Genomic DNA, 16,258 nt, shown 5'->3' with positions numbered 1-16,258 from the left:
TTATTCATTCTTCCATAGTAACATGAATAGTTGTGCAAATAAATCTTTCATTAAAAAGGGGAAAGTTTATATGAGATTGCTACTTTATAATATAGAATTAAGTTGTACCTCAAAAGAGTGTTTTAAGGTTTGAAAACCTTCTAATTGATTATCTTGATATCGAGAAATATGGATATAAAATAAAGAATTTAAAGTCCGAAGAATAATACATATTTGTAACAAGTTATACGGACCATTTATTTCAAAGTTCTCAATTTTTTTATAGATCTGCCTGACCTGTACTATTTTGAAATTTGAAATTTCATACTTAAGGTTGAACAAGGATTTTCAAGCCATTATAAGGTTTATGATACCCAAACTACATCTTCTTGCATAATTTAGAGTTGCGCCTTCATGGGGTGCAGATTTTAGTGGAGTGGAGTTTGGGCGTTTATGCATACTAGAAGGAGATTTTTTTAATGTGATTAATTGGTACAATAAATAATCTAAATTACCCTGGAATTGGCGATCAATGTAGATCACGATGATGGATTTGTGTAGCCATTTTGGAGATTTCTTTCAGGTTATAAAGACGCTAATGAGATTGCTGATGGCTTGGTAAAGAGAGGTGTTTCTTTGGATTGGCTTTGTATTTCTACTAGTATGTTGCTCTGAACCAGTGTTAGAAAGTGCGGCTTGAACCGAGCAATCAGTCCTAGCCCGACCTGATTACTCAGGTCTCCGGGTTTGACAACTTCCAGGTGGTACCAAACATAGTTTTCCAGACTCCTTCTAAATTATAGACAAGTTACCAAACACAGTACTTTCCAGTATTAGAAGCTATGTCATCTAGATTCATAGGGAGAAGGAACTTCCAAGTTCTATATAACACCAGCTTGCAGTTGTCAAACAGGCCATAGAAGTAAAACACATTTTTAAATTTTGTTAAGTAATGCGTTTCATTGTCAAAATCTGATGATGGAAAATTTGCATTCAACCATAATTCATAAAATTGAAGATTCTAAAAATAGTATAGAATTAAGCATATATACAAACCCTTGGGAATATTAAAAAAGATGGTCTACATAAACTTTTACAAGATGTATTATTATTTTTAATTTATTTGTTTTTTCTTTATAGTCATATGTTTTGAAATCAAACGAATCCATTAGAAAGTTAAAGTTGAAATCCTCTTATTTATACATTATAAAGTTGCAACCTTATATAAACTTTCTCTTGTTTGCAATTTATTAGCCCTATCTACGTGTGAACAGATCCGGTTTTTACTTTACTAGGCCTGTATGCCTGTAAGCATATCCGGTTCAATAAACAAGTGCCCTCACTAGTCAGGTCCTAATCATAGTTAGCAAGTCCGGTCCTAACCATAGTTAGCAAGTTGGGGACTATCAATAAATCGGCTCACCATAAAATCGAAAACAAATCATTTTTATTTTAAAAAGTCGGATGAAAATATCAGGTTAAAAATATGGATCGGTAAAAATACTTCATATAAAGTTATCGTTAATATATCGGATTAGGCTAAACAAATTAGTGTAAAAAAATCAGTTGAATTTATAATATTATAAATTTTTAAATTCTAAAAAAGAAAAATTATATCAAAACCATTGATAACTAATTCATCCATAAATTTTTTACTAGACTAATATAATTAAGTCAATTAATTTAAATGCCTCGTGACTCTCATCCAATCATCCAATACTAAATACATAATTAACTAACATATACCCAAAAAAAAAAAAGTACCATAGAAATTTAACCATTAAATACTTTAAAAAACATCATACGTACTTAGTAAGTACCAAAAAAAATATACGATGTTTGTTTTCTCATTATTATGATTTAACTATGGTATGGTGATTATGGTCACTCCATAAGTATGGTTAAGCTTTATAAATTTCTTTAATTGAAAAGAGGGTTGTAGAAATTTGGGTTTCAAATATTTGTGTTTACGGTTTAGAGAGAAAAAATAAATAAGGACGAGAAAAAAATAAGGCAAGGCTCATAGCTATTAGGGTTTATAGAGAGAGAAGAAGGAAGAAGGAAGAAGTCATCTGTTTCACAAACTCTAATGGAATAAGTTTTTGAAGAGGCCCTGAATGATATTTAGAGGTAGAAAAGGAAGAGGTTTTCATTTTCTCGTGGAAACAACAAGCAGAGCTGAAGGATTAAGTTTGGGGAACTAATCCAGTATGTACAATTGCTTGCTCATGTAAGTTTACCGTTTACGCTATATTGTTTATCTTTGTTATCACATAATCAAAAACAAAATATTGATTACTTGGTCCTGCAATCACACTCTTAGCTTCACATTCGTTAAAAGACTATGTTTTGAGCTCTAACTTGTACCATAAACAGTATTTTCATAAAAAAATTATCACAAATAATCACAGAAATATGCATGTATATGATTTTCTTTACACAATGATTTACTTTACAAAATGATTTGCTATAATCAGTATTTCATTTACACAATGATTTACTTTACAAAATGATTTGCTATAATCAGTATTTCATTTACGCAATGATTTTCCATAGTAACAATTGAATTATGCATCTATTTGTTTAAGTTCTTTTGAAAAAGGGGAAAAAAAAATTCATACCTTAAATCTGCAATTGTAGCTCTGAAGAACACAGTGAGGATAAAAATGAATATTTTAAGCTATTTTTTATTTTTTTTCAAAAGCATAAAAGCAGCATGACTGCAATACACAAAATGGGGAAAAAAAAAAATTATTTCAAAAAAAATTATAGATAAAAAAGATACGATTTTTTGGCCTGATTTAAATCGTATTATGAAAAAAAAAAAAAACGCGTGTTAAACTTTTTTATGGAAATTAAGCGATTTTTTTTCCGACTTTTAAACAAGTTGCCGTTAACAAACTGTTTCAATAAAAGCTGCGATTTTTTTTTTTTTTAAAAAAAAACAACCGATTAAAGTGCGATTTGCTAAGTATGGTCCTGCTTTTCAGGCCATTCGCAATTGTGAAGTGAAACCCAAAACAAACATTTCACTGAGATTTGTAGCAGATGGGAAAGAGGGAGATGGAGAGAAAATAATGAGGTCTCTGTCAAAATGGAGGAAATTCCAATCTCTCATGACTGCTTTGAAGAAAGACCCACTCAGGCAACTGTACAGCGGCCCCGACACAGTGGAGGAGCTCCTCGACCGGCATCTCGTCAAGAAAGAGAAGAAGAAAGGCGGCTGTAATGGCGAAGAGGAGGAAGCGGTCCTGAGACAGAGGCTCATGAGCAGTGAAAGAGAGGCTTTGAGCCTCTACAGGGACATAATTAGGGCGACAAGGTTCTTCTTGTGGCCTGATCAGAGAGGGGTGCCCTGGTGCGTCGTGCTGAGGGAGAATGCTCGTCGCGAGTTCGAGGAGGCGAGGTTTGAGAGGGATCCGGAGGTGATTACACGGTTGCTTATCGGGGGAAGGGACTCCGTGTATAATGCCCTTGAGAAGCTTGCCGAGAAGCACAGGGCGATGCTTGACAAGGATCGGGACCAGTAAGTCTCTCTCTCTCTCTCTCTCTTTGCATTTTCTAATTCTGTTTGTTTTTTGTTTGTGAATTTGCCATGGGAATGCTGTCTTTCTCTCTCTCTTAAATTTTCAAGTTTGTTTAGCTGTTAATTTTGAATGTAGATGATGATTAACTTTTTTATTTTTAACTTTTGGGGAATGCTTATTCAGTTCAAATGTTGTGGTTTAGATGGCTCTTTCACCACAAATTGGATTGTTTTGCATTGTTTTATACTTTTTTTTTTCCCTGATTCATTTCTCCATTCAATTTCGTGGTACTTTCGTCACAAAATTCAACTGCTTGCATTTGTTTATCCTTTTTTTTTCTCCGATTCTTTTCTCCACTAAATTTTGCGACTCTAAGCCCTGCAACATTCAATTGCTTGCATGCATTCATCTTTTTTATTTTCCTGATTCATTTCTTCATTGAAGTTGCAAGTTTAGTTTTCCCATATCATCAATATGCCAGAATCCCCAAGTAAACATCTTGTTCCTGGCCCACCATTGTTTTGCCTTTTCATATCCTTGATTCATTGAAATATTGAGATCTGTTGCTCCATGTAAAGTGTCTTATCATTTATTTTTCATCTTTTTCTCGTTTCTCCTTTTCAAGTTTGTTCATCACCATTTGCTGTTTTAGATGTTTCAGCAAGCCTGAACATGAAAGAAAAAACAATGTTAATCCTTTCCAGATGCATTTGGTTGAAGTTTGTTGCCTAAATGACTCCATTTCTGTGATATTGTTGTTGTGCTGCTGTTGTGGCTGTATATAAATCTTTATTGGTGTCTCTTAAATGTGGCATGTTTATTTTTAGTTAATGTGATATCTAATTTGGAATAGCTTAACTGATAAGCTTATTCGTGAACATTCCAGGCAAAGGAGGTACCTTGCCACATTCCGTTGCAAGGGATGACTTGTGTAGGATCATGTGGATAATGATGACTTCAAATTGTATACAAGGATGTGTATGGTACACCACTATACCTAGAATCGGAATGCCTTAGGCATCTTTTGTGTGATGCATGCAAATCTCATCAGGGCTGTGCTGATATCATTATAATGTAATATTTCAATGGAGTTTGTAAAGTTCCAGCTGTTGCAAGATTTTTTAGCTTATATATGTATTTCTTAACAAATATCACATTTTTCATTTTTTTGAAGAAATTAACTTTTTGTGTTAAGTAAAAGAGATGTACAGATTGCCATTGGAGTTTGGTATGCATAACTGTGTTGGGTATAGAAGGTTTGTACAAAAAATGGGTAAAATGTGAAACAATCTATAGGTCATAAGGCCCATGGATTGCGAGCGTTGTGCCTGAAGCACTGTCTTTCATGAAGGAGCAGACATTTGTGTTTGCTTCTCTCCACAGTTGTCTAGAATGCTGCATAACTTGAAAATTTCTTCAAAACTGGCTTCCAGTCTCCAAGGGCAGGGGGCAGATTTGTTTGCTCAGTTAATCTCATTCGTAAAATACTCTTCACCAACACACAGCAAGGCCTGGGCTTCAGCAATGGTGGTGTTGGGGACTCCGATTGGACAGTCTAGGCCGAACAGTTTCTGAAAGTATCCCCAATCTCAGCTAGACCGCGGGTTGCCAGGAGCGCAGCCATTAAAGATGAGTTTTATCACACCTGGGGTAGGTGGGATCCAATGAGTGGCCGTGAGATTGTCATCAACGTAGTCCATAGGAGTTTTTCTCATTGCTGTTTAAAGCCTGGTTTGGAGTATGCGCTAAGCTCTTGCAGGTGTGAGCCCACAAAATGCTGGCTTCAACACAATCTTTGATCACGTTAGTCTGGGGTTCTTGACTTTTGAAAAGTGCATGTTGTGCCCTAGCCAAATGGTCCAGACTACAAATAGGAGAGACCCCCACCACATTTGCAGGCCGGAAGTAGAGAGAGCGGGTGAGAAGTGGGAGGAGAAAAGGTGTTGTACAGTTTGGGTGTTACTTAGCCCAACTGAAGTTCTCTGCACTTCACAATGAATGAAAAGATGGTCTCTTGTTTCCTCACTGTCCTTACACATGATGCATCTGCTGGGAAGGTAGATTGGTCTCCGAATTTGTCATTTGTGAGGGCTTTTCTGGTTATGACAATCCAATTAAAAGCGTCAACTTTAGGTGGGCAGGGAGAAACCAAGCTCTAGATCCAAGTGCCAGGGTCAAGTTGGGGTTCAGGTCTGCATAGGAGGATACAAAGACACCTGTTGAGGAATGGTGCCATACTATTTTTTCTCTTCCAGATTGGTGGATGAAGTGGGGCTTAAGGCATTCCAGCAAGACAACAAGATCCAAAAACATTGTTATTGATGTTTCTCCTAAACCTCGGTAACTAGATAACTCTACCATCGGACGACTCGTATGTCTGGGAGATGGGAACTCCTTGATCTGATGCTAAGATGAAGAGGTTTGGGAAGTCAACCTCCAGGGATCTCTCACTGCATCAAGTATCCTTCCAGAACCTGCTGCTTCTCCCTGTTTTGGTGGTGGATTCGCCATGGCGTATCACCAAATGTCCAAATCTAACGGAGCCCTGCTCTTTTAGGTTTACATGCAGTGTCCCACCGTGCTAGATAAAACTTATGTGAGTCTAGCACCAACCCACAGGAAGTACCACTTTAGGCATCATAAAATGCTCACAATAGCCACTAGCATTCAAAAGAGGGATAAGTGATAGATCAGGATATTTGAGAAAGTAAAGGAATCTACCTTTCCAGGTTGCTAGTCTGTGATCGAACCTCAAGACAACTCCATCCCTTCGAGCCTTTCTAGGTACATCCAGGTAGAGAGGGAGGTCCACGTTTTTGTTGAGAAGGTAGTCTGTGTTGCATCCCAATCTTCTGGCCAATGCCAAAGCGATACCTGGGAGGGACCTGTACAGCTATCAGCTTGGTTGTGGACATGCTGATTTTTAAACTGGTTGAGATCTCAAAGCACCTGAGAAATAAGCAAAGGTTATCCATTCACACAGGGTTCGTGCACAGAGGACTAAATTTTATCTACATATTGCATCTGGGAGTTCGCAGGTTTCCTCCTGGAAGAGGAGAAGCCTTGTAACTGATTTACAGTCCATTTAATTAAATGGATGGTTTAGAGGGATGCTGATATAGACATAAAGAGGAATGTTTATTTTTGAAATCTGACCCAATGATGTAGATAGGATTAGGGATTTTATTTATTTTTGTTCATTGGTTTTGGGTTGTTGAAAGATGCATCCAATCACAGAATGGATGAACAATTGGGATGGGTGTTATGAAACAATTGGTTTGAAAGTCTGGTGTATTACAACCCTCTATCTTACATGGTTTGTAGTCAAGCCTTTGTAAAGGGTAATTAGCTAGTTCAATTGTGTTCTATCCTGTTGCCTTGTAATAATGTTAAATCTCATGTGTGGTTGTGTCACTTTCTATGGAGGCTTATTGGTTCTTAACCCTCAATAACCTTATCACTTTATTTTCAGTTTAAGACTTATCTTTCTATTATAATTCGTTCTTGGTTATGATTAAAATGCAACCAGTGGTTTCATGTGAGGATAGGGATGTTTGTAGTGCAACGAACTGAATATGAAGTTCTTTTCTCATTCCATTTTTTGTTTGTTTTTTGTTGTTGTCATTATCGTTCGTTAGAAAACTTGGTCTGGTCCCATGGTCAACATGTTTGCTTGCTAATCCTCCAATAATGGCATGGTTCAATGGGTATGCCACAATCTGCTCAAATTTTGGTCTAGTGCCATGAGAAGTCCTAGTATTTGTTCTATTTGGATTGCACACAGAAGATTTCATATTTTCATTTGCATCTGAAAGGTCCATCAAATAGTATCCCTGAATGAAATTTGCCATGTTTGTAATACATTTTTCTTAATCTAACTGATAATATCTAGATTCGTTCGACTTCATATTTACTTGACAGTAATGGAACTTCTATGTTACACTACATCAGGTTTCATTTGGCAGTGGGGTGCAAGGGATCCCAATATCGATGTTATATTGATTATATCCTGCACATAATCATCTTACATTCTTAGAGACCCAAATTTCCAAGTTTCTTTAAGAAATTTGTGTTCGGTCAACAAGAGTCAATGGCCTATTCTTTTCTCCAGTAATTTGAAAATCACAATTGGATTAGGAATTTGCCCGATCCGGACCAGGAATCGGTCGAGATCGAAGTTGTTTGGGAAGGGATTGGTTCTGGCCTGGTCTCCCCTTAAAAACCCCCCTTTCTATCCTTTTTCCTTTTTAAACTTTTAAATGTTTCCTTAGGTATATTAGTAAAGCATATCTCGTAAACCTCTCTTTTAATTTTTTTTTTTTTTGGATTGCCGATTTGAACTGATCTGGATTGGCAATCTGGTGATCTGACACCGGATTGGTGGGTGGACGATCCACCCCACCGATCCTTTTATTCAAAAAACACTGCCTCTTTCTATCGGGCATTGACCTAGGATTCAAATCATTAATGGAAAATGGGTTGATGGGGCTGCAGCCCCATCAAAATAAGTAAAGCCTCACCTCATAACTCATTGAAATTGCAATTCAAGAATTAGAAAACCTTTACATTGATCATCCTGGCTTGAACATTATGATTGTGAAAAAAAATAGGATTTCAAGCTCTAAAAAAGTGTATATGGTACTTCATAAAAAGCAAATAAAGAAGTGTATATGGTAACAAATTATCTAGACCATTCATTTCGTCCTAAAAGTAAGTGTTCATAGATCTGCAGATTTGTACCATTTTTTGAGTTTCAAATTTCATTGTCGCCGTTGGAAATTGATTTTAGAGCCATCATGGAGATTTCCATTGCTGATGGTGCTTTCCGGATGATGATTTCAAGTGAGGCTTTATTTTGTTTTCATAAAGCCTAGGCCTTCTCATCCTGAATGAATTCTAGTTCTGAGTCCCCTAACCACTGATACAATAGGATGATTAGCGATTTACATCATTTCTCCCCTTTGATCTATTCCTACTTATGTTGCTTTTTCTAGATTGATCTCCCATGTTTTTTAATATAAAATTTGAAAGGACTCTTATGTATTTCTGTCAATTTTAAATAGTAATTTCGAAAATGCAAAAGTTGTAGATAATCTAAATAGTAGTAGATTTGTTGTCCAAAATTGAAGGAATACGATATCCTACTGTCATTACTACCAGTTTTCTTAAAGCAAGGGACTCAGTTTGGGACTTGCCAGGGTCTTGAGCCTGAGTCGGGCAACTTGGTTTCAGCCAACTTGGTTAGAGAATTTGACCGAGTCTTGAAACATTAACAATAAAACCTTGGGAACTGGCAAAACTTGGACGGTTCCAAAGGCTTGTGTTCCAGATTCTGTAGGCTGTTGAGCCCTATCAACTCGAGTGACTCCAACTCGGACACACTGAATTTCGAACACTGATGACTACTTTTAGAATGTGAACCCCAACATTGGTGGAACTCAATAATTGCTCATTGGATCTTCCTCAAAAACATGGGCCATATTTGCCTTGCATACTTGCACTTGACAGTTTTGGCATGTATCTTGTTCATACTTGGTAAACATGTCAGAAATCTTTTGCTTAACAAATAATTACAAATACAATTTATTTTTTAAATCTAATCAATAGGTAAGGCCTTTGGCCCATGACTTCACACTAGTGATATGTGCTTTGTCACACTTGCAAGTATCAACAACCTACATTTTTGTGTTCTTGCACATGTGGGAAAATATAATTTTCCAATTGTTCTGGAATATTTCTTTTTTCTTTTTGGAATTACTGTTCTCCTATTTACTTTAATGTGTCAACCTCTTCTGTGGTTCAAAATGTCAAGATTTGTCCTCTTTTGTGGTTCAAAATGTCAAGATTTGTGATTCTTGATGTAAGACATCTGATGTACACTACCTGCAAGCAATACACTTTTTAATTTATTCGGATTTGGCCATATCTAATTACATTTACTCCAGACATAAGGTCCTTCATGATTTTTGTTCAACAGGTAAATTGGTTTTGAAATGGCCCAAGGATCTTGCAGCATTTATTTAGGATCATTTGCTCTTGAATCCTATCTTCTGGTCCTGTCATAGCAGTCTTCAATTGGCAGAGAATTCCAAACAACTTCTACAAATGTGTGTGCACACTTTGCTGGTCGTTCTTGGGCTCTAAACCACATTAAATTGTGGATAATTTGACGAAGGAAGTGTCTCATCAACTTTGTCTAAGAGTGTTACAAGTACAAATGATCAAGATACTTGCCCACATGAACCAAATAAAAGAAGAGAACAAGAAAAGTCTACCTATGACAAGTACTCATAATGTAAAACTGCTGTTTTACTATGGACACACACAACGTGTATAAATACAAGGGGGCAGGGAGGAAGGGATGAAGGAGAGGAAGGGAGAGACAGTTGAAGCATTCAATCAGCTAAGGAATCGCAAACAATGCTGGTGAAATTGTTATTAGCTGGATTGAGGACTATAGATTAGACCAGTCATTTGTGATATTTGGTCCAACTTTTGTGCAAGTTAAACTCTTTGTAAGTGTACTATGTTTACCTGGCAGGAAGGATTTATTATGGTTATTTCGGCTCTTACTTATGAGCTATATTAGCAAGATACCAGATGTATATGATGGCTTATTGAATTTCCATTCTATTGACCATGTTCAACTGATTTGATTAAAAAAAGAGAACATGTTTAATTGAAAGTTTAAGAAGTAACATAAGGGATGTTGCCTCTTGCTTGAATCACACTTCTTGTTAAGGTTTTGTTTTCTGGAATCCCCAAGCACCATCTATCCATTCATTAGCTAATTTTGCATTTTTTGTTGGTTATGAACTTTCCAGATAACAAGTCAATCATATGCTGTTACGGATATGTATGAGTAACTGCCATGGAGTGTGTTATTTGAGGCTTTCTAAAGATCAGCACCTGGGTGTTTGCTTGATTTGTTGAGGGCTTGAGGCAGTTTGTATTGGTTTTGGAAGGAATCTACATCTATCTGCTGCCCTTAGAAATATACTGAAAGTCTATTTTCACTTGTAGTACATAAACATAGCGATGAATTGAATTTGGCTAAACCTGCTGATATAAACACAGTAATTTTGTATGGTCCACTACAGAAACAAGACTTCATAAGTTCAGGGACTTGAGAGCAGAACAAAAAGATGGGTCGATTTAATCGGCTCTCGAAAAGAGATGCGGCAATGTTGAAGAGACAATTATCTCACTTGCAAACATATCTGGGAAGGATCAAATATATGACGGCGTTACCCTATCTCATGGAACTAGATACGTGGTTGAGTTTTACAAGGAATTGAACATCTAAACGACAAATGCTGATGGTAGAGTATCAATATGTTTTTATTCAAGTACAACATTCTGCATAATGTCATGCTTTAGTGGAGAATAGGAGGGGGCTTTTCAGTTTTTTTTATATCTTGATCCAAATGTATTGTGACAGTCGAGCATTTGAGCTGACTCATATTTTTACTCATCTCTTTTGTCTTTTTAGATGTGTGCATAGGCTACCTGGGATTCAACCCAGAGCCTATGGGTGGAAATGAAGAGCTCCACACCTTCATTGAAGCTCGTGACCTCAAAGCTAGTCACAATTATTACTTAAGCCTTGGTCCTTAGAAACCAGGATTCTTATTTATTTATTACCAATAATCACCACAGCAGCAATATCCATCTCTGAAGTGGTGAAACAGTATGGGATCCCTCACAATAATCTCTCTCTTAACTTTCTCAGAAATCATCTTTAGAGCATGGTGACAATCTCCACATAACCGAACATTCTTTCTAATATGGTTGGGTGTCCCAATAGTGGAAGAGATCAACCCAAGACTAAGCGCCGGTCTTACGCTATGGTTAGTGGGTAAATTTGCTCGTTTCTTCCCTATATCTTGCAGTCTAAACTTGGTCCCTGGGCTATATGCTAATTCACCTATAAGCCTGGACAAAATACCTGACACTGTATAAATTGTCTCAGATTATGGGTGATCTCTTTCCCCATATACGAAACTGCAAGTCGCTGCTCAACTCTACCATACTGCACCCCCTCGTCTTTTCCAACCCTTTCTCTCTCATTGTCAATCTCACCTCTTCAACATCTTCGCATCTCCCTGCTGCTGCATACATGTTGGAGAGAAGTATATAACAGCCGGTGTTGTCGTGTTCTAATTTAAGCAAGTTTTTGGCTACACACTCCGCTAATTCTATGTGGCCATGAATTCTACATGCTTTTAATAGAGATCCCCATATTCTTGGTGTGGGCTTTGTAGGCATCTGCCTGACGAAAATCTCCGCTTGGTCCAGGCATCCAATACGACCGAGGAGGTCGACCATGCAAGCATAGTGCTCTATCCAAGGGTCAATTTCATAGTCATTTTGCATCGAATTGACATGCTTCCGTCCTTCATCTACCATACCAGAATGGCTACATGATGTTAAAACCGAGACAAAGGTGCTCCCATTTGGTGTTATGATGTTTTTCATCATAGAGAAGAGCTCAAGGGCATCATGCCGATACCCATGGATCCCGTATGCCATGATGATGACATTCAATGACACCACATCCTTGCTCTGAATTCCATCAAAAACTCTTCTTGCAAGCTGCAAATTGCCACATTTTGTGTACATATAAATGAGGGAATTCAGGATGAAAGTATCCAAGCCCAACTCTGATTTACCACATAACCATGGATCTGGTTCCCTTCTTGGAGAGACACTATCTCACCACAAGCTGATATGACACTTGCAATGGTGGTTGCATCCGGCTCCATAGGCACATGCCATAGGCTATGGAACAGTGCTATAGCCTCTTTGTTTTGCCCATTTTGTGCATAAGCAGCAATCATTGCATTGCAAGAGACCAAGTTTTCTCAACCATCCTTTCAAATGGCTTTTGAGCATACTCTAACTCCTTGCATTTGGCATATGTGTCCATATGTGTCCAGCAAAGCAGTTTCCAATACCAGATGGGAGCAAAACTGGTCTCCTTTCATTTCTTTGATTAGTGACAGAAACCCTTTTCTCAGTGAGAACCCATGAATGGATTTCCCTGGCAATAGAGCTTCTATATGTGCACAAGCTGGCAGCAAGTTCGCGATTGTGATTGGATCAGGACATAACTTTTCTTGCATTTGCATCTTGGAGAATGAATCAATTGCCTTTTGGGCTAGCTTATTACGAGCATAACCAGATATCAATGTGTTCCAAGTTACCAAGTTTCTCATTGAGATCTTGCCAAAATGCCCCTCAGCAGCCCTTGTGTCCCCACACTTGAAATACATGTCAAGAAGTGATGTTTTGAGCATTGGGTCCGGTAAACACCCTAATAATGTATCTCTATGCCATAAACCCTAGATTTATCAAGTGTGCTTGCAGGGAGAGTGCAAAGCAGGGTGAACCTGTCTGGTTCGAACCCAAAGAGTTGCATTTCTCCGAGGCACAAAAGGGCTTCATGTCCATAACCATTGGAAGCGTACCCTGCTATTAGGGAATTCCATGAAACAATATCTGTATCTGGCATTTCATCAAATACCAATTCCCCAGCCTCTATTTCTTTGCATTTGCAGTACATTGTTATGAGAGAATTAGCAACAAAAAGGGCAGTATCTAACCGTAGAGCAATTTACAGTGGACTTTCTTCCCTTCTGCTATATTAGATAAGATAGCAGCAGGCTTTGAGAACAAAAGGGTAGGTGAAATGGTCTGGACTGACACCATTAGATTGCATTTGGTAATAAAATTCAATGGCTTCATGGAAGAATCCATTTTGGACATAGCCTTTGATCATTATGTTCAACAAGAGAAGGTCTAAGGATTTCATTCTGTGAAAGGGATGGAGGGCAGTTTTTATTTGTCCGGAATTCAGGAAAGCGTGAAGGGAATCGGGAACCGAGAAGTAATTACAGGGTTTGCAACTGGTTTATGGTGCCATGGCTTGGATTGCGGTTGACGAGTTGGAAGGTTGCCTGTGTTTTCTGGGTATGGAATCTTGAGGGGGGATTGGTTTCAAGAAGGGGTTATGAGGGATGGTGGCCATGAGGGGTGGACAAGAGAGAGAGAGAGATCAAAGTTGTTGGGTTGCTTTGTATTCTAGGGCATTCAAATTGGTTGGTCTTGGACCATTAGTTTTTTGGCGCCAACGGCTAACAGTCATTCTCTGCAGTTTGTGAATGTGCTGAGGCTATTTCATCTATCTGAATTTTGAGTATCTTAGTTATTTATAATTTTTGAATTATGTTTTGAATCTTTTTTTGTAGGTTCATGATAGTCAAAAGTATGGAATTACCAGATTTTAGCTTAATCCTATGTATAAAAAAAGAGATAAAATTGAAATACACTTTATGATCTCAAAAGTGAGACATGAGTGTAAAATTTAAAATATATTGAAATATTTTTAAATTCTAAAAATCAAAAAGGACTTTTCTATAAATTTATGTAGACTAATATATTATTACTTTGAAGCTATTATTGATTTCCAGTGGGAGAATATTGTCTATTTGGTCAATGTAAATCAATATCCAGGATTACTTTGGACGTTACATTTTGGAGTTGTGACCTCTTTAAACTAGCAAAATCTCAAAAAACATTCGCACTGCGCTCTCTACGTGCTTGAAAGAAACGTCGTCCCAAGGTTAGTCTAGGAAGGATGGTATGGGGTATAATAAAATTGGAAAAATTACAAAAAACACCTTAAAATGGACTATGCAACTTACCCTCACCCCAATTTTTTCTCTCACTTTTTCCTTCAAGACAACATTTTCTCGCAAAAACCCCCAAGGTAAAAAAGTTGCTTTTTTTTGAACAAAAATGTCCTTCTCGCACAAACCAAATCAATTTGCGGGTCCCAAATAGTATACTGGCGGAGCGCTGTGGCTCAGACTTGCATTGCTAGAGCGCACATTCAGAATGCCGGAGCGCGGTCCTTTATTGCAGGAGCGTTGTGGCTTCAGAGATTTCATTGCTGAAGCGGAATGCTGGAGCACGTTTTTGCACTACCAGAGCGAGTTCTCATAATGCCGGAACGCTGCAGCTTAGATCTGCATTGTCGGAGCATACATTCAAAATGCCGGAGCATGTGTTTGTACTGTCAGAGCGCGTGTGAAAGCAGGAGAGAGAAGGCTGTGTGAAAACAAACAATGGTAGTTTAGTCTTATTTCATGTGTGGGGGTTATTTGTGAGGAAAGGGTGCTTGGGGGAAAAAAGTAAGAGAAAAGATTGGGGTGGGGTAAGTTGCATAGATAGTCAATTTTAGGTTGTTTTTTTTTGTAATTTTCCCGATAAAATTTCCATTCTTTTTGTCTTCTTATAAAATCTGTCGAATATATCTTTTGAATCCGTCATCTGTCGAGGATAGTGTTTGACAAACAGAGCATAAAGAAACCTCACCATGTGATATCACAATGTGGTGTATTAATGAAAATAAATTCCATGAGGCCTCATGTGCCTCTACAAGTTGGATATTCTTTAGAGTTAGTTTAACCCATCATCCATACTCATTGACGGTCAATATATATCTTAACTGATAATCTCAAACTTGATATTTTGGGGATTGGTTTGAAAGTCTTGGAAAAGCATATTTGAGGCATTATATATCTCATCCCAAAGTTTCACATAATTCTGAGTTGGCTTAAAGTGCCGAAAGATGTTGTTTAAAGGCTGTAAATCTTTGTGATGGCCTGAAAATTTATTTTCATATCTAATTAAAAAATTTAAAGCTTAAAAAATAATATAGATCAATAAACACATGAAAATCTTGAAAATAAATATTCCAAAAAATGCATTACAAGATGCATCATTTCCAAGACTTGAAATCCATTTGTTCTCATGTCTGTACATCTTGAGGTCAAGATGATGGATTTGAGGATTTTTTGACATCAAAACAACCTCTTGTAGTGAACTTTTGAGGCACACTTTAATTTGATTGTTTAGGGCCTCACCTTTATATAAACATTTTTCATACTTGAATTACAATTTTGGATGAGTTAGGAGGTGAAGCTTTACTTATTTTGATAGAACTGCAGCCCTATCAAACCATTTTCCTTTATTTGGCCCTCCTCTCCTACTGCCACTTTCAACAGTTCGTCCTTTTCTATCAACATAGACAGAAAGAGGCGAAAGGTGGAGAGAGAATTGATAACTTATGTAGTTGTGGGAAAAATAAGAGGATTTGTTTGGATGGTTTTAAACCGTTGGATGTCTGCTTTTGCACAGAATCTCACACTTTCAACTTAGTCTATGGTACACCCTAAGTTTTTTATTTTACATTTGATGGTTCGGAGTGATTGTGTCATTTTTATTTTCAAAATTAAAGAAAAATATTTATATTGTAGAAGCAAGGCATATATGTAAAACACGCTAGAAAACATTTGTTTTGATGTTGAAAAACCTTCCAATTGATCATCCAGAATTTTGATATATGTATAGATATAAAAGAGCAAATTTTATACAAGACCTCAACCTTAAACAATTAAAATAAAGTGCACTTCAATATTATGTTGAAAGAAGCAGTTTCGATGCCAGAAAGCCTTACGATGGTATGAAATCTATTGTTCCCCCTAATTATGAAAGATAAAGCTCAAAGAATGTGTAAATTGACAATATCCATAAACAATTAAAATTTTAGAAATGGACGATCCAGATAGTACATTACAAGATGTACTATTTTTATTATTTGAAATTCTCTTCATCTTTTTTTTTTTCTCATATCCATACATCTCGAAGTCGAGATAATCAATTTCAAAGTTTTCTAATATCAGAAC

The 16,258-nt window shown here is 37.1% G+C and overlaps 1 protein-coding gene and 1 pseudogene across 12 annotated transcripts; one reads left to right on the top strand and one right to left on the bottom strand.

Moving 5' to 3' along the window:
* The first annotated feature begins 1,900 nt into the window (after positions 1-1,900).
* On the top strand, positions 1,901-10,191 carry LOC18423144 (uncharacterized). 11 transcript variants are annotated; one of them, XR_016059057.1, is made up of 4 exons: positions 1,901-2,209; positions 3,028-3,505; positions 4,393-4,489; positions 9,484-10,191. XR_016059057.1 is itself a non-coding variant. In XM_011627234.3 (3 exons), the coding sequence occupies exons 2-3, from the start codon at positions 3,057-3,059 to the stop codon at positions 4,430-4,432; spliced, it is 489 nt and encodes a 162-aa protein (XP_011625536.2). In that variant the 5' UTR covers positions 1,901-2,209; positions 2,970-3,056; the 3' UTR covers positions 4,433-4,706. The 11 variants fall into 11 exon arrangements, 5 of the variants coding, with proteins under 5 accessions (XP_011625536.2, XP_088727710.1, XP_088727713.1 ...); XR_002282091.2 differs by having other exon boundaries at positions 1,902-2,209; positions 2,970-3,505; XR_002282088.2 differs by having other exon boundaries at positions 1,902-2,209; positions 2,970-3,505; positions 4,393-4,580.
* A 442-nt stretch (positions 10,192-10,633) lies between these two features.
* On the bottom strand, positions 10,634-13,452 carry LOC110007718 (pentatricopeptide repeat-containing protein At4g35130, chloroplastic pseudogene; annotated as a pseudogene). Its single transcript, XR_016058753.1, has 2 exons — positions 12,410-13,452; positions 10,634-12,367 (listed from the first exon to the last, which is right to left on the bottom strand). The product of XR_016058753.1 is annotated as a pentatricopeptide repeat-containing protein At4g35130, chloroplastic pseudogene (transcript).
* Positions 13,453-16,258: the final 2,806 nt, after the last annotated feature.

Source organism: Amborella trichopoda, chromosome 7 (genome assembly GCF_054954075.1).
Source record: "Amborella trichopoda isolate Santa Cruz 75 chromosome 7, AtrichopodaSantaCruz75HAP2 v2.0, whole genome shotgun sequence".
Taxonomy (NCBI): Eukaryota; Viridiplantae; Streptophyta; class Magnoliopsida; order Amborellales; family Amborellaceae; genus Amborella; species Amborella trichopoda.
Note: the sequence above shows the minus strand (reverse complement) of the source record. Positions and strands in the feature narration are given on the sequence as shown.